The 19,515-nt window shown below is 42.1% G+C and overlaps 1 protein-coding gene across 1 annotated transcript; it reads left to right on the top strand.

The window, feature by feature from the left end:
• The first annotated feature begins 1,856 nt into the window (after positions 1-1,856).
• Positions 1,857-17,623, top strand: LOC124151996. The gene is made up of 10 exons (XM_046524705.2): positions 1,857-1,942; positions 6,958-7,076; positions 7,612-7,648; positions 9,120-9,230; positions 9,859-10,049; positions 10,992-11,121; positions 13,023-13,163; positions 13,467-13,643; positions 16,006-16,243; positions 17,444-17,623. Exons 2-10 carry the CDS (start codon positions 6,976-6,978, stop codon positions 17,614-17,616), a joined length of 1,299 nt encoding a protein of 432 aa, XP_046380661.2. The 5' UTR covers positions 1,857-1,942; positions 6,958-6,975; the 3' UTR covers positions 17,617-17,623.
• Positions 17,624-19,515: the final 1,892 nt, after the last annotated feature.

Genomic DNA, 19,515 nt, shown 5'->3' with positions numbered 1-19,515 from the left:
CCGTAACCGATTTTTGACGGCTACATCAACCAGAAATGAACTGTTTAGGGGTTGACTGAGTACGCAAACTGTTCGAAACCATCTGAGAACTGCTCACCTTCAAGCACGACGGCCATACTGCTGGCCGATTCTGACTCAATTACACAGACGTCAACGTCAATTGTAGGCACAGGGACATTTACGTTGGACTCAGAGGAATTGGAATCAAGTCGTCTTCAGTGATGAATCCCGATTTAATCTTCGATTTGCTGATGGTAGGGCGAGGGTGTGAAGGCGCCGTCATGAACGTTACGCCCAGTGTTGTGTACAGGAAGTTGACAGATTTCGAGGCGGAAGTGCCATGGTGTGGGGTGCTTTCTGTGGCAATTAGGCTTCTTGTCATCCGTGGCAACCTCAACGCTGCTGCTTACCGCGACCAGGTACTAGCACCAGAACTTCTGCCTTTTATGGCAGCACATGGACCCGGTTTGATCTTCCAACACGACAATGCCAGACCCCACACAGCAATTTTGACAAGGAAGTTGACAGATTTCGAGGCGGAAGTGCCATGGTGTGGGGTGCTTTCTGTGGCAATTAGGCTTCTTGTCATCCGTGGCAACCTCAACGCTGCTGCTTACCGCGACCAGGTACTAGCACCAGAACTTCTGCCTTTTATGGCAGCACATGGACCCGGTTTGATCTTCCAACACGACAATGCCAGACCCCACACAGCAATTTTGACAAGGAATTTCCTTCAGAATGCGGGAGTCAACGTCATGGACTGGCCGTCAAGGTCTCCCGAACACGTCTGGGATGCTCTTGGCAGAAGTCTGCGCACTCTCCAGAACCAACCACAGAATTTGCAAGATCTTGGCACCATTTTGCAGCAACAATGGCGTCGTCTTCCCAATCATGTGTTCACAAGCATCACAAGGTCCATGCGGAGGCGTTGTGTGGCAGTTGTCAACGTACATGTTGGCCATACACGCTACTGAACTTGTGTGCCATCAGATTCTCGTGCTAGGGACTTATGATTTAAACTGTTGATGTTATTACCGAATACCGTAGGTGCTTGGAACAAATTATGGTTACCACCGTTAATTAAAATCCTTCTTTGGACATTAATGATTAAAAATTACCTACTCTGACACATTTGTCCGTTGTTTATCATATATGGGATTACTTTTAAAAATGGGAAGTTTTTAATTTGACTCAGTATATTTTCCACAACACAATCTTTAGGACATCCACATTTCCAGCGAACATCTTTGTTTGGGTAATGTCTGGGGCGATCCGTAAAGATCCGGGGTGGAATAGGTCTTCAGCAACCCATGCTTGCCGTAAAAGGCGACTATGCTTGTCGTAAGAGGCGACTAACGAAATCGGGTGGTCAGGCTCGCTGTCTTGGTTGATGCATGTCATCGATCCCAATTGTGTGGATCGATGCTCATGATGTCAATCACTGGATAGTCTGGACCAGACTCGATTATTTCTAGACCGTCGTCATATAGCTGGAATATTGCTGATTGCGGCTTTAAACAACAAACAAACAAACAAACAATGTCTGTGGCAAAATTATTTCCTTCTATAGTATTTTCTGGATAAATTGCATAATGTGTTAAACACACCCACCAACTGAATTTCAAAGTTTCGATCCCCAAATGACTACAATTCTGGGGTTACGTGTGTGTTACATCTAACATCATGTGTTACAAACACCTCAAGCGACAACGGCTGACCCATATACACGGGCATGCAAATCGAACAAAGCTCTGTAAAATATCAATAATTTCTTTCGAATTTCCCACTCCACAAGTGTGTAATTCCCATAGGGATCGAAGACCGATCTCTCTGTCTCATGACCAGATAACGGCAGTGGTACTTAGAGTGGAGTCTGTTACGGATACAGATGTATCTATCCCATCCATTTGACCACGCGCGATTCAAGCTTCATCAGGGAAAGGTAAGTATTAATTACCATAGTAACTGCTGTCCTTTTATTTCTCAACTGATGAGTTCCTATGTTCAAATTTGGCTTATAGTGCACGGGATGGATTTATAATGGTAGAATGTTACAGTGGTTGCCGTAGTTATTACGTATAGGAGAAATTGAACATTTAGTGCAATGTTGGTGTATGTGTTCCCGAGAAAGAATAACGGTTGTTTAAAGTAAATGTAAAAAAAACCGCGTTATTGCCCGATATGTTTGTTGTGTGTTTATAGATGAACAATGATATCGTTATGAAACAAACAATGTAAATCTGAGAAAGAGCAATGTGACCAACAAAAGGCTCTGCAGATACACTGTCCAATTGTTCACGTTTGTTATAGGGTTATGGATTAACAATGATATCGTTATGAAACAAATATCAACAATGTTACCATGGGAAAGAGATAAGGTTATACGAGTAAATGTCATACAGATGTGATATCAGATTGCATCGTTGTTGAGTTTTAGGTTAACATTAATATCGTTATGAAACAAAGATCAAAAGTACAATATTTTTTAACGGCACAGTGTTCTCAAGATAAATGGTCATAGTACCGAACACAGTTCAATATAGATATATATAGGTAATGGGGCTTTGTAGTCAAGCGTGCCGGATAGATATCGTTAGACAAAATGTCAAGACAGACTCACGGCTCTTTCAGTTTTCTGTCCGACGAAACTGACAACACGAGAGATGGGACAGTGGTCGGCATATAATTTTCATTGGAAATACTACATTAATACAAAGGCATATAAGGCCACAAATAAGGCCACAAATAAGGCCAGTATGTTAACTGAGAAAGAAATCTGCCCAAACCACGTATCAGTAGTACAGTTAACTACGGTTTATAACGAACACGCTTATAACGAACTGACGGATATAACGAACCTACTTTTTTGGTCCCGACTATTTGCTGTAGTTATGCTGTATATATGCTTATAACGAACTACGGTTACAACGAACTAAAATAGTAGTCCCTTTGAGTTCGTTATAACCGTAGTTTACTGTATCAACTTTTGGCTTGAATCTAAAACCTGGAGCTTATAGAGGATATTTCATGTGTCAAGTGAAATATCATGTTTGTCTCATCGATTGACGGGGGTAAAGAAGATATATCTAAAATAATTAACCATTATCCTTAATATAACCAAGGAAGGTGTGAGTGGTGGGTGCTACCGGTAGATAGGACATGCTTACGCTTTTCGCGAACACCTGGTGTCATCACTGATGTCCCCGCTATTTGGTCTTTTACGCGCAGTGGAATCTGTTTCGTCGGATAATCGAGACTGGTTATTATCTGGCGTTGACGTCATATTAGTATTTATATTCACAGAAAATATTTGAGAAGAGTGGAAGTAAAAGCATTTTCTTCAACTTTTTCATTCAGAAAAGAACCAAGTCCAATTCTGTCAAAACATTTGATTTTTCAACTTCTTACACCACTATCCTACGTGATTCCTTGATCCAGGGGTATTTGATACTACACGTGGTGACCACATGTAGACAATCTGATAACACAATAGGTGACATGCCCGACTTCCTCATTGATAACACCTATGTGAACAGTGGCGATAGGACATTTAGTCAAGAAGTAGGCATTCCCCTGAGCACCACGTGTGCTCCCCACTTTGCTGATCTGTTTCTTTGTGCATACGAGTCAGAATTTAGTCTCGGATTGTTAAAATCAACGCCAGGGGATTTGGCCAAGAAATTAAACGTAAGCTTCAGGTATATCAATTATATATGATATCGATCAATAATGGTCAAATTCCCTTCCACTGATTTACCCACCTGAACTCGAAACAAAAGAGACCAGTGCAGTGCTTCATCTGTTTCATACTTAGATGTATGCATACAGATTCAGAGTGGGAAAAATTATTCCCAAGACAAGAGGGATGACTTCAATAGTAAACTTTTCCGGGGGCTCGGGTGGCCCAGTCGTCTAAGGCAGCGCGATTCGCTGTGCAGAGTTGCGTTCCTTGGGCACGCCAGGGACCTGTATGTGGGTTCGAATCCCGGTTCGCCGCGATTATGTTTCTAGGTTTGTCAGCACCTTACCGTGCTCGTGGGTTTCACCAAAGTGGTAAACGTCTGAGACCTGCATCACTTCGGGCTTTCCTCCCACATTCAGCTGACACGCCGCGATATAACTGTAATATTGTTAAAAGCGGCGTTAAACCCAACTCACTCACTCAACTCTTCCCGGAATATTCCTGCAGCTGCACCCCTTGGTGTCGACATTTCACAACGTTTAAGGTACATTCGAGCATGCTCTTTCCACCAATATTTCAAAGAGCAGCATACTCTTGCTCAAAACTTGTTTGATCAGAGCTACAACTTTCAAGATCTCAGTAGGCCGCTTTCAAATGATGTTATTATGAAACTCGTTTATGTTTAGGGGCGGTCGGGTAGCCTAGTGGTTAAAGCGTTCGCTCGTCACGCCGAAGACCCGGGTTCGAATCCCGACATGGGTACAATGTGTGAAGCCCATTTCTGGTGTCCTCCGCCGTGATATTCCTCACCCTCCGCGTCACGCCAAGACGTTAACAGATGGTACTTGTTGTTTGACCTGCCTGATCCCCGTCATAAGGGGCTAAAACAAGGACTATCCATGTTAAACTGCGGCATAGTATCTCGGTAGGCTAACACTATAAAACCAGCATTAGCCCGGACTAGTACCAGCAGCCACACATACACATGCACGTATGTCGCTATCTGGCTCAATATTCTTTAACGCGATGCTACATCCCATTTCACCTCACACAACACTTCAAGAATTCATTGATTGGGGAACTACCTGTCTCCATAAGAACTGTATGTATGAACCAAATCAGCGAGAATGACCACCCGATCCCGTTAGTCGCCTCTTACGACAAGCATGGTCGCCTTTTACGGCAAGCATCTACCCCGGATCTTCACGGGTCCTTCAAGCCAATTCCAGCTCCACCCCCCGTCGTAATTTATCTATTCTATTGCCAAAGGTGGCGTTAAAACTCGCTCATCACTTCAGTTTCAGGGACGGTTGATACTTATGTTTCCAATAGTACACCCTTTCTCCTTACGAATGCAGCTGAAAAATACTTTAATCCAATCACTCCTTCTTAACATAATAAATTCAGAAAGAGCACTCGTCATAAATAAATGAAGATAAATTATAGAGGCAAGAAACTTGGCAAAGATCTATAATCGTCTGGGAGGCCACATACATCTTAATAGCACGCAAATGTCAGTAGTCGATTTCAAATGCTCCGATTCCTCGGGCCATGGGAATGTCAATAGTTGCTATGAACTATCCAATTAAAACAGACAATAAGTGATGATATACCGTTTGCTTCACGCCGCGCGCACGTGGATATGTTCTCACGTCTAGAGTCTCGAGTCGATGAAAATTATCGAGATTTCGGATTGTGTCCCAAACTTGAAGATTTGAAATCCAATTTCCTCATTACTGTGTTTGTTAGTGAACAAACACCTCCCGCTAATAGCCGGACAAACAAACAGAAGGACATGATAGGTGGGAGCCGTTTACTGCCTCGCCAGACGCCCGGCTAGCACATTGCACGTCAACAACGTCGTCAGAAACGTCAGTGTACAGGGAACTGCTTCAACTGGCATTGCGATCCGGAGCTTTTAAAGTAGCAAGAGCTTTCGATTGAAATATTTCCCAAAAATATTTTAGATTTAGTTCTTGTTTATTTTATTTTTCTCCCGTTGTACATGGTTAAGCTAGTGTCAGCTGGGGTCCAATAGTTCAAATAGTTGACTGAACGCTGACTCGGGGAACTAACAGTAAACTGAATGTTTTTGAATGATACTTGTCTTCATTTGACTTAACAACTATCGATTACATCGACCATGAGTAAAATATTCGAAGCATTGTTCAAGGATGCTGTGTAATCTCTTGGTAAACTGATACTGAATCGGTGATCGAAATGAAAATATTTTGCAAATTAATTTCTGAAAATAATACTCAGTTGGGTAAAATAGGAAAATGTGGAAAAGTGTGTTTGTAGTAGGTTTACAATCTCATTAAAATCAGATCTTTGTTCTCATTTAAATCGGATCTTAGTTCTCGCTATCGCTAAACAAAGATCTGAGGACATTCGATTACGGGTCACGTCAGAACTACCTTTGATCCATCAATCAAAGCGTCGCTTATCAGATCATGTGACCATCGGAAATGTTGTCTAATCATGCAACCTTCAAAACGTTAACACGGGGTATTCCGAACGACAGTTACGGCCCGTGTGACTGATTCCGTCAAAATTATCGTCTATCTCCTGCTTCCGTGGGATAAAAATTTCAACGGAGGAGGCGTTTTACAGTACGTGGGAAGCACTGCCATACAATCTCAACCATATATTTGACATTCCGGAATGTTCGTTTGTTCAGTTTTCAAAATTTTAATCGAGAATTTTGTCAACATATTTTTCAGGCATAGTCTGAAATGGAAGTCGCCAGGTTGAAACGAGTGCCGTTAAGCTCGAGAAAGCTGCTTTCTAATTGGCTGATGGCGACTTCTTCTTTGTCATTTCAGTGGTCGGTCAAAGTTCGCGAAAGGTCGTTCTGGCATGACCCGTAATCTGGCGTGTCGGTAAACTAAAGATAACAACAGTTATCTCATCCCCGATATCACGCTGGACATCGACAGTTTCATTAATTTAATGGAAAGAAAAACATACATATCATCCACACAACTAGTAAATGCATCAACCAGCATTAGTCAAGCACACACACACACACACACACACACACACACACACACACACACACACACACTCACTCACGTGAAGATAAAATAATACTTTTTTAATTATATCCACGTCGCTATAAGTGCAATGATCTTGAACGCGACGATGAACCCAATGCCTCTAATGATGACACCAGGTGTTCGCGAAAAGGAATACAAGACATTTTATCAAATCAACTTTTTTACAGTAATGCAAAAGTACTGTGTTATTTTGATGTGTTTGCCTCTCCTTTCTAGCTATTTCAGTAGTGGAACATGGCTGCCACCAAAGCTGAGCACACGGCGACCCAAACAACCAGCTCCGCGGACATTCTGCATGAGTTCCAGAATACCATGGACGAGTTTGCCAAGGCGAGGTGTGTTCATTTAATCCATTCACATAATCACGGCTATTTTGCCTTTTTCGCCCAAAGGGAATTTGGTTAATCGAAACTGGTTATTCTCTTGCGTTGACGTTTCACAACACTTATGGACGCAAAAGTGAGTGAGTTGGGTTTAACGCAATTATAACAGTATTACAGTTATATCACGACGTGACATCTGTATGTGAGAGGAAAGCCCGAAGTGACGAAGCACTGGTATGATATTTCTGGCGTGCCCAAGGGACGCAACTCTGCACAGCGAATCGCGGCGCCTAAGACGACTGGGCCACCCGTGCCCCCTCATGGACGCAATAGCATCAATGTAGAATGTCATGATTTTTCATAATTAATATCATATCATATATATTTTCAATACAATGAAGTGGCTTCGATATTTGAGGTATTGTTCTTTAAACATTAAATTGTTCTTTCTATTTTATCCTGCATAAGCATCAAATGAGATATTTCTGTATTTTAGGAGAAACTATATAATTATCACTATACAGCACGTGATATGTGACTGTTTCAGGTTGTCGGAAACATTCACACCAAGTCCGCCCATCAAGGTAAGACACACTGAAGCTGGACATGGAGAGTTACGCTTTTTAAGGACTCTTAAAGGCAGCTGGCTGTGCCCTGCTCTATCTCTCACTTGATAGATTATAATACCGATGTACATTTACTGGTAATCCAGGATACGGTGAACCAACCCACAAAATGCGTTTGAGACAACTAGGCGGTGCACAGAATTTGGGCAAACATATTTGGTTTGTTACAGGTAGAAAAGGTGAACGCATGTTGTGCACGTGCAAGTCATGACGATGGAACGGACAACTCCCTCGTGGACGAGAACACACAACAATTCGCTTTTATGCCCGACCAATGATAAGAGATTTTAAGTTATGTGAGAAAAACTTTATAAACAACGAAGTAACTTAACATTCCTGGTACCATGTGTTCCCGTGTATTTTCAGGTGACCAATTGCTTGTTTGGTTTGTTTGTTGCTTAACGCAGCACTCAGCAATATTCCATCTATAGGACGGCGGTCTGTAAATAATCGAGTCTGGAATAGACAATCCAGTGATTGACGTCATGAGCATCGATCAACTCAACTGGGACACGATGACATGCATCAACCAAGTCAGCGAGCCTGACCATCCGAACACGTTAGTCGCCTCTGACGACAAGCATAGTCGCCTTTAACGGCAAGTATGGGTTGCTGAAGACCTATTCTACCCCGGATTATCACGGGTCAGGTGACCAATTGACTTGCCTTTGCATGTGTTTGTGACGGGTCCCACCGATGGTACATGATACGCGCACCTTTCCGTGAACACCTGTATCATCACTATTTGATAGTGATTCAGAAACTCATTCTCTTGATGTAGTCGGAATCGTACAATCGACTCGGCTCTTTCTTATGAATATGGAAAAGGTTTTGTCGATTTTATTTACATGTGGTATCATTGAATCCGCAGCAGTAACGGTTGTTGACCGATTCTCATTGCTTTTACCAAGACCATTATGAACAGCTGTAAGACATACCTACTTTCTCACTAGTGTCTCTAACAATACTGTACATCAAGGACGAGTTATGATAATGACCCTGGGCATACTGTTTAGTTGTGGAAGTCATTAAATGTCATATGAATGAGAACTTTGTTCTTTTAAACCCTTGCTTGTTGTGGGCCTATCAGAACACTACACAACATGCCTAAATGTAGGTGTTTGCAGGCAGTGCTTGATTTTCTAGTAAGATGTAGATACAAATATGGTCCAAAATTCATTGCAAATGATGCAGTCGGACGCGTATAATGAACGCTGGTTCTAGCAGAGATTTCCTACGACTATGGAAAGGGTATTGTCGCTTATATTTGTGTGTCATTACATAGGGAGTTTACTATAAAGCTTTACACATCAAACTGCACCACCCGTCACGAAGTAGACTATTATCTTAAAAAAGATAACGGTTAGATTTATAAAGTCGCATCTTGACCAATCTTTGTTTGACTGACTGATGTTTTCGCTTTTTAAAGGATGTGTCCCCGTCTTTGTCAACGTCAGGCCGTCGCCGACCGGGGGCTGCGCATACTCCCCACCGTCTGTCCATGGCCACCATTGGCTGCCTCCCCGACAACGTCCAACAAGTAAGACAACGTGATGAAGTCGGCGGCATATGCGTGTTTGCCGTTCACAATCGGCCCTTTCTGCACCTTAACCCTTCATGTATTGGGTTGCCATGTTTTTCGCCCCAAATATTACGAACCCAGTAAAGCAAATTGATTGCAAAATGACTAGGAGGCTTAATATCTAAATATTTATGTTTTTGTCCGATACAAATGTTAAACTGTCATGTTCCATTAGCTGTTCCATATGTTTGTTTGTTTGTTGTTTAACGCCGCACTCAGCAATATTCCAGCTATATGACGGCGGTTTGTAAATAATCCAGTCTGGACCAGACATCATGAGCATCGATCTACGCAATTGGGATACGATGACATGCATCAACCAAGTCAGCACGCCTGACCACCCGATCCCGTTAGTCGCCTCTTACGACAAGCATGAAGATCTATTCTAACCCGGATCTTCACGGGTCCTATTCAATACGTAGAATAATTCCACAATCGGCTTATTTCATAAAACGCAAAATGTACGTAACGTATGGTAATCAATGAGTTCTTTAGACAATGTATTCTGTACGTGTTCTTCAGGAAATTTGTTCTTCAGTAAACGTGTTACACAGGCAACGTGTTCTACAGGCAGTTTGTTTCACAGGCCATACAGAGCTTCTCAATTCAAGACGGTCGACAGCACATCACCATAGCGTTTCCACACATGGTAGAAGACTTGCGGCAGTGCTCCAATGTTTCCTCCAAATCCCCATTTGGACATGTGATATTCTTCCATCATGAGAAATCCTTCATCCAAGGATTTGATTCCTTTTCCACATTCTATAAAGACAACTGGTATGTATCCTTCAAGAAGTGAATGGGTGGACGAAATTCCATAAAGAAATTGTTCATATCGTCATTGTCACAACATAATTGGATTTCTCACATCGTCCCATTTTGATATTCGAACCCGAGCGCACTGACCACACGGCAACCCAATCACTCTATTGATTACACAATATATATGTGCAGTTGTACTGACGGTAACTGACCCGTGAAGATCCGGGGTAGAATAGGTCTTCAGTAACCCATGCTTGCTGTAAAATGCGACTGTGCTAGTCGTAAGAGGCGACTAACGGGATCGGGTGGTCAGGGTCGCTGACTTGGTTGATGCATGTCATCGTATGCCAATTGCGTGGATCGATACTCATAATGTCAATTACTGGATTGTTTGGTCCAGACTCGATTATTTACAGACCGCCGTCATATAGCTGGAATATTGCTGAGTGCGGCGTTAAACAACACACAAACAAACTTGTGGTAACTTCAGTGATTTCAATGATATAATATGTTAAAATCTTCCAATATGTTTCACTTGTGAAATATCCTTGTGTGATAAAGAGTTGACAGCATTACGCACATTGAACACTATAGATCCGACGTCTTTGATCTGATAAAATAACAATGAAATATATTGTGCTCAGCAAATTCATTTCACACTTAAGATATAGATGTGACACTGCTCAAGCACGGATATAGGATACAGAGTACAGGATACAGCTGAATGCGAATAATCCGCAAAGCAAACTATTTGCGTCTGGTGGTCATGTTCACTGTGTTGCTTATGTTGTCATACGTTTACAGCTCGGTACTCGGCAACCATTAAACCTTCAAGCAATTTGCGAATATGAATTGAGTATGATTCAAAATGAGGAGGTGTTCAGTACTGTCTCCCCAAATGTGTGTGGAAATGTGTGCGTGTGTATAAACGTCTACATGTCTGTATGTATTGTACAGTTCCAGGTACCGTGTGTTACTGTTGACCCTTCTGGAGACCGGCAGCACTGTCGGCATCACGCGACACTTCCAGTCTCTTCTCGGACTGCTGCTGGACACCAGGTCGCCACTGTCCAGTTGGAACATGCCGGTACGAATCAGAAAAGTCATTTCAGATCTCTACTCTGCAAACAAAAAGAAACACAAAAATGATTTTATATGTATTTTTTAGTATATTATTTGAATAATCAACAGATTCTAAGCGATTGTTCAAAATTAGTACACATTGCCCTTGACCCTGATTCCATATGACACACATGGCAAAGTATATTTTCAAGAAAATGATCATCTGTTCTCAATTATCTTGTATGGCCACCATTAGAGTCCAAAACTGACTGGCATCGTCGTTCCATGGAAGCAATCAGATCCCGAATTGTTGCATGGGGAATGTTCACCCACTCTGTCTGCGGCTTTTGTGCCAACTGTCGGAGGTTCTGTGGTTGATGCTGACGTGCTCGCAGTCGTTGATCCAGGGCATTCCATAAATGTTCGATTGGATCTTGTGATTCCTGACAAAGGCTGTTGTCAGTCTTGCCGTGTTAGGTCGGGCGCTGTCTTGTTGGAAAATGACGTTCGCTTGTTGCATCATGGGAAGGACGTGTGGCCCAAGAATCTCATCCGTGTAACGTTGTGCCGTTAAATTCCCCAGAACTTGCACCAAGTCTGTTCTACCAGTGTAGGAGATGGCTGCCCACATCATCACACTGCCACCACCAAATCTGTACACTTCCTGTATGCAGTTTCGTGCATAACGTTCCCCGAGACGCCTGTCTCCATCTCAGTTGTGGCCATAGTCTGTGACCTTGACACCTTTGAGGTCGCAGCCGACGGTGCAGGTCCGTCAGAATGACATCTCGTCACTGGAGTATAGTTGCACATATGCAAACAAAAATCACATCTGGGAGAAGTCGTTTGGTATTGATGTCGCCAGTTCGCCTTTACTCCTCTCTATTCCCTAACTGCCTGGTTCAACACTTCCCTTAGCATGGTATATATATATATATATATATATATATATATATATGGCATATACAATGTGTATGATTAACAGTATCCTTTATTTAGGAGATAAACATACTGTGTTTTCAATGTAGAGCTAGGTTACCTGTAGATTTAACCGCGCTAAATTGAATTTGGAACCGAACGCACAGCGTGAGGTTTCAAATGTTAAATTTAGTGCAGCTAAATCTACAGGTAACCTAGCTCTACATTGAAAACACAGTATGTTTATCTCCCTTCTACCATGACTAAATAAAACGCGAACTCTTTAGTGTTAGCAAATATACTGAGTGAAGCGGCATGGGTTGAGTTCAGTGTTTTGAGTGGGTTATCGATCTGAATTACGGAATCACCGAACAAAATATTGCGCTGTATATACTCAAGCAGTTTGTTTACACCGTAATACTTCACTCGAACATATGATAGGCATTGAAAGCATATAAGCACGGCAACATGGTAAGTTAACATGAGGTGGGCATCCCTAAAGAAAACAAAGCAAGCTTTGCAAGGCTTTCGCTCTACATCGCGCGTCACTATTATGACGTCGTATCGCTCATTGTGACGCAAAAGATATGACGTCACAGTCGTATATAGAAAAGTGCCAAAATTCCAAGCTCTCTGTTGTCTCCAAAACGTAAATACATTCCCTTTGTAGATTTATATCATGTTTTCTGCATGAAATGTATTGCCACACATCCTTTGAATATTGTAGTAACCGCATCTGTGCATTTTGTAACCTGTAATTGTAGATATAATTATTTAAATATGCCTACCGACAATGACTGAAAATAATACTATTCTATGAATATTAGCTTCCGCGGTGTTGCGGCCGTCAAACCAGCTGTTTCAATCAGAGGGGGTTTATTGTGATTTAATAGCTTCCGATTGACCAATCAGAATCGAGTAAATTTCAAATTCATGGTAGAATCGCCTTTGTTTAGCTTTTATTTTTTGAATAGGTGATATTTATGTTTTAAATGATTGCTGTTTCAGGTTTGTGTTACTGACGTCACGGCGTCACAATTGGATGACGTCATCAAAACATGTGCACAAACTGTCCTGGATATCCAAAGTGAAAACCTTACAAAGACCTACCCCTCAGAAAGTATATCTGCGCTGTACAAATACGTGAAGGTAATAGCAAACACCACACACGTTTCTTAAATCATTCCTGGATACTGGGCGGAGGAGAGAGTGTGAAAATAACCTCCCTAAATACACTATTTCATTGCTTCGGGCGAAACACTATACATGTATCTCCTTGTTTCTCAAGACTCTTCCAGTAAATCGAAGTGATATTATTATCAGAAAAAAACATGTTGATTGTATATGTCAGTAAATATTCAATGTGGCGAAGACAACGTTTCTATCCGCGACCTCTTCGCTGTGTGTTTACATTAACGTTTGTTTGAATTCAACGAATTTTGTTATTTAAAGGAAAATATTATATCACCCAAGTTCTGCACCTACCGCGCCCACTTGGAGACGTCACTTTACAATTCTCTGAAGAAGTGTTCCTACACGGATCCCAACCAAGTGTTTCAGCTAATGACGTACATTCAGTCAAGGGATTGTAGTGAAAAGGAATTCCTACAAGTTCACGCTTTTATGCAGGCAAGTTACCATATATGCCATGTGTTACCCTAGGCTTACGTGTTCAAAGCCAGTAAGATTTGTTTGTTTGTTCGTTGTTTAATGCCGCACGGCAAGCATGGGTTGCTGAAGACCTATTCTACCCCGGATAGGTCTTCAGCAACCCATGCTTGTCGTAAGAGGCGACTAAAGCGATCGGGTGGTCAGACTCGATGACTGGGTTGATGCATGTCATCTTATCCCAATTGCGTGGATCGATGCTCATGATGTCAATTACTGGATTGTCTGGTCCAGATTAGATTATTTACAGACCGCCGTCATATAGCTAGAATATTGCTGAGTGCGGCGTTAAACAACAAACAAACAAACGTCTATGCATTGAGATAGTCATATCTATCTATGAATAAATCTATTAATTGTCGGGGGAAAAGTTCAATTCAGCAATTTCAGTGTTAATCATGTCGGATTTATAATAGAATACTTTTGAAATTGGGTCCATTTCCATTGTCCGCCACCTAATTTTATTAGTGTTGTCAGTCATATGTGCCATTCGCCCATATTGTATTGTACACACATAGACACCATATTTAGCATTTTACAGAGTGATATTGTTAACTGATGAAATATACATGAGCGACATGCACGTTACACTTGTATATGAAACTATCATCTAAATGTAAATCAGAGCCTGTTAGGTTTTCCTATTCATGTGACTCCGTCAGGTAATCGGCATGTAGTGAGTGAACAGAAACATGTCTGAGTGAGTGAGTATGGTTTTACGCTGCTTTTTTAGCAATATTCCAGCAATATCACGGCGGAGGACACCAGAAATGAGCTCCACAAATTGTACCCATGTCGGGAATCGAACCAGGGTCTTCGGGTGACGAGCGAACGCTTTAACCACTAGGCTACCCGACCGCCCCAGAAACATGTCTGTACAGTTCATAATGAGATATAACCCTTCATAGAAGAGTCCACTCTCCAGAAAGGGATATTATCGTTTTTGTCATATACTGTACAAGCTGAATATAATGTCACAGGTTATAATGCCAACATGGTTATAATGTCACTGGTTATAATGCCAACATGGTTATAATGTCACTGGTTATAATGTCAACATGGTTATAATGACTTATTTTTCAAATGGATAAAAGGCGGAGTATAACTCCCCAACTGCATGCCCAGTACTTTCTTACACTGAGGCATGGCGTTTTACAGTTAAATATGCAATATGGGAATAAAGCAGACCCAACTGCATGTCCCATTGACCCAGAGCCACGCAGATATAACAACATGGTTGATGAAGATTATGTAAACTGCACGGAGCTGCTATTTACGTAAGCATTAACGCAATGAAATTCGTGTTCACCGAATCATTGAATGACATCAATGCTGGCACGATCTCCTTAACGTCCGGCCATTCCGTACCCTGCATTGTTGCAAGCCTTGCCTTGATGGGATCGCAGAAATAAGCTGCTGTATTCATTTTCTCACGATAAACATATTGAATTGCAGAAAACGAAATTGATTATGTAATTTTTCCATGGAATTTGTTATTTGACTACCCTTTCATCTGCAGCATCTGCAGGATACTGTGCTTGTACCAACTTGCACCAGGTATCCGTGAATACGTTATCCAAGGTCCAAGGAGATATTTCCAAAAGAGTGAGTGAGTAAGTTTGGTTTTACGCCGCGTTTAGCAATATTCCAGCAATATCACGGCGGGGGACACCAGAAATGGGCTTCACACATTGTACCCATGTCGAGAATCGAACCCGGGTCTTCGGCGTGAGGAGCGAACGCTTCAACCACTAGGCTACCGGACCGCCCTATTCCATAAGATGAACGTGAGTTCGAGATATATGGAAAACAAAGAGCGGGTGGTGCGAAACCTTTTTTCCAGGTTACTATGACTGAGATGATGACGGAGATGGGGGTAATCGAGGATGACGGCAAATACAAATACTGTTTACGCATCAGAAGGTTAAAGGTTGAACTGTTGAGTGTTCATGTTCGTATAGCTGTCACGTGACTTCCGACAACAAGCGAGTAAAAAAATAAAACCCTACAAACCCCACTAGTATATATCTGACCCGTGTAGATCCGGGGTAGAATAGGTCTTCAGCAATCCATGCTTGCCGTAAAAGGCAACTAACGGGATCGGTTGGTAGGGCTCGCTGACTTGGTTGATGCATGTCGACGTATCCCAATTGCATGGATCGATGCTAATGATGTCAATCACTGCATTGTCTGGTCCAGACTCGATTATTTTCAGACCGCCATCATATACCTGGAATATTGGTGAGTGCGGCGTTAAACAACATATTAACAAACAAAGGTATATGTCTCTTATGATCTGCAAATCATCTGTTTTATCAACCAGTCAGCCAGTACAGAAGCGCCACTTCGGGACCTGTGGTTGTCACTGACAAGGACCAATCTCATCTACAAGTTGTTCCCAGCCTCGAGGGGTTCCCACACGTTCCCAGTCGTTCCCCACCTTGACATGTCGGCTTTGCGGGAATTTGCCTGCTTCCATAACACAACACTCAAAGACGTTCTCCAGACTGTCTTCAGGGCACTGAAGTTCTGTGGAGAGACACCGTTTGACAATACGGGGAGTACGTATCTATAATGGTTTCTCTTTTATCGTACAATACTTGAATTATCTAGTTTGTTTGTTGTTTGATGCCGCACTCCAAGATACTCTAATGATCAGTTAAAATTTACCAGTTAAATCTTTAAGAATAGAAAAGTGTAAATCCCTTCCCAACTCTAGCATAAATGATTTTTTTACAAATTGCCATTTTGCTTAATGGTGAAATTGCACGAATGTCATTCTCTGTTTATATGTAAACATTATCCTGCTGTAAGTGAGTGAGTGAGTTGGGTTTAACGCCGCTTTTAACAGTATTCCAGTTATATCGCGACGTGTCAGCTCAATGTGGGAGGAAAGCCCTAAGTGATGCAGGTCTTAGACGTTTCCCACGAGCACGGGTATGGTGCTGACAAAGCTAGAAACATAATCGGGGCGAACCGGAAATTGAACCCACAATCATAGGTTTCTGGGGCCAAGTATGTTCCTTTCCACAAGACTGCGGGGGCACGGGTGGCCCAGTCGTCTAAGGCGCCGCGATTCGCTGCGCAGAGCTGCGTCCCTTGGGCACGCCAGAAACCTATGATTGTGGGTTCGAATCCCTGTTCGCCCCGATTATGTTTCTAGGTTTGTCAGCACCATACCCGTGCTCTAGGGTTTCACCGAAGTGGTAAACGTCTGAGACCTGCATCACTTCGGGCTTTCCTCCCACATTAAGCTGACACGCCGTGATATAACTGGAATACTGTTAAAAGCGGCGTTAAACCCAACTCACTCATAGGTTTCTGGCTTGTCCAAGGGACGCAACTCTGCACAGCAAATCGCGGTACCTTTGACGACTGGGCCACCCATGCCCCCTCCTGCTGTAAGAAAACAGTAGACTGAAATCCCAGTTTACGATATCTTGCCTATTGCATACGACAAAATGGGAGTATCACGGCATCGTTCTTGAAACTATGATGTCATAATTTATCACCGCAATCTCGTCACGTAATCATGTGTGACATCAATGAAGGAAGACTGGCGGTAGCACGGAAGTGCCCATGTTTATATTGAGCTTCTAAATATATCTAGCACACTAGTTAAGGGACAGGAAAGATTAAATCATTTGGTACATTTTTAACATACTTATCTTTGGAAAAAAACTTAAATACCCTCTATACATACTAGTACTTGCGTATAGGCAGTGGTGATAGCAGTGAGTATTTTGTTGCCTTGATTTCAGCCAAGAGCGACACAACACCAGTCCCCACATCATGGCGTACAGATCACCAGGTGGACAGGGGCGTACTGAGTTCAGCCTCAAGATACACCGTCACCCAAGGACATCATGTCTTGTCACCCTTCCTTTCGTTTTCTGGACTAATTTGTCCATGGGAACCTCACAATAAATTCTAGAACGTTGCATGGTTTTTGTTTGATTCATATCGAGTAGCCCGGTTCATATAAAGCTTCATCACTCGTGAACATCCAATGAGTGAGTGAGTGAGTTGGGTTTTAGGCTGTTTTGAACAATTATATATTACTGCCTGTCAGAGGGAAGCCCGATGTGATACATGTCGTATAATTTTACCACAGACAGACAGAGTTTTATTCAGTATATACACGTATTTAGTATTATTCACTCAGTGAAATCCTTTAGCAAGAATATGTTCTGACAAACCTAGAAACTTAATCAAAGCGAATTCGGGATTCGATCATACGATCTTAATTTTCTGGCAAGCCCAAGGGACGCAACTCTGTACAGCGGATTGCGTCGACTTGGACGACCTGGCCAGTCGTGACCTTTTATCGCTCTTAACCTTTCAGTGACACTAGCACCTGCACCGTGTTTTCAAAGAGGAGACCTTATTAGCAATGGTCATAACAGCAAGAGATCCTGACCGATACGTGTCTGGGATCACTAGGTTTCGCGTTAATCCAGACGATAATGTACTACTAAAAATAAATCGACAAAACCCTTTCCATGTCCCAAAGAAATCTCTGCATAAAGCAGTACGATTCCGACTATATCATGAGCATGTATTTATAAATCGCTATCAAATTGTGATGGTACCAGGTGTTCGCGAAAAGATGAGCGTATCCTGCCCTACCGGTGGCACCCGTCACAAACACACGCAAAGGCAAGTCAATTGTTCATCTGAAAAAAAACGGGAACATATGGTACAAGTCAAAATAGGGAATTGCATCGGACATCATTTTTGCAACGATGCGTCAGATTTGGAAATGTCCTCCACATGTTTACCATAAAACAATTTGAAAGCTTTCTGAGGCCTTGAATGTTGTAACCTTGATCAAAAAACATCTGGGCGAGAATCGTGTGACGCTCTTTGAAATTTTGGTAGAAAAAACATGCTCGATTGTATGTCAAATGTAGTGACATGTAACCACTAAAGGCTGGAACTGCTGGAATATTGCTCTACATGAATGAAAGTTGACTGTTGGAAACTTGAAGTCATCCCTCTTGTCATACATGGAGAGTGTTTTGTCACTCTGGATCTTCATGCATAATCCTAAATATGAAACAGATGAGGCGGTCTCACTGGTCTTCTTTATTTCTAGTTCAGGTGGGTAAATCAGTGGAAGGGAATTGGCTTTTTGAGTGCTATTGAACGATATCAGATCATCGATATACCTGAAGCTTAAGTTAAACTCCTTGGCCATATCACCTTGTTTTGACTTTGCCCGTCCGAGCCGAAAATCCGATTCAAATGCATAAAGAAACAGATTCGCAAGAAGGGGACCACAATTGCCTTCTGGCCTGTTTGGGATGCCTACTTCTTGCCTAATGCCTCACCCCAAATTTTTACGTAGATGTCTATTCGGATAAACCTCCGGATAAAAAACATTGACATGGAGAAATTTGACTTTGTATGCATATATTCATTCCCAGCTGAAATCGTATGAAAGGTGGGATTTCCGGAGGGATTAGCGAGGTTTCATGATATCTGGTTTCTTGTATCAAGCGTTCCGGATAAATAGGGTTCCACACTAAGTAGGTCATTGATTAATGAAGCTGTCTGGATTAACGAGTTGCCACTGCATTTTACAGTATGGAGTAACCTAGCGGTCCGCTTTAAACAGGTTCCTAAGGACATGTTACTTTTGATTCATGAGGTTGTTCTATTCAGCGAGGTTCCACAGTATATAACCCATTTTATATCAGGCTCTGTGGGTCTTGCAGTATCAAGCAATTGTGACCGGTTTAACGAGGATTTACTGTCCATAACATTCTTGCATTATAAAAAAGCGACAAAACCCTTTCTATAATCAGAGCATTAATGGCGTTCTTAGTAC

Source organism: Haliotis rufescens, unplaced genomic scaffold (genome assembly GCF_023055435.1).
Source record: "Haliotis rufescens isolate VD_foot unplaced genomic scaffold, xgHalRufe1.0.p SCAF_11, whole genome shotgun sequence".
NCBI classification, from domain to species: Eukaryota; Metazoa; Mollusca; class Gastropoda; order Lepetellida; family Haliotidae; genus Haliotis; species Haliotis rufescens.
The sequence above is the reverse complement of the archived record's forward strand: the minus strand, read 5'-3'. Positions and strand labels throughout refer to the sequence as shown.

Excerpts from the sequence above, each read along its gene's own strand:
- LOC124151996 (XM_046524705.2), top strand. The coding sequence starts at position 6,976 with ATGGCTGCCACCAAAGCTGAGCACACGGCGACCCAAACAACCAGCTCC. Across the intron at positions 7,649-9,119 it reads CACCAAGTCCGCCCATCAAG|GATGTGTCCCCGTCTTTGTC; the intron begins GTAAGACACACT and ends CGCTTTTTAAAG. Across the intron at positions 11,122-13,022 it reads TGTCCAGTTGGAACATGCCG|GTTTGTGTTACTGACGTCAC; the intron begins GTACGAATCAGA and ends TTGCTGTTTCAG.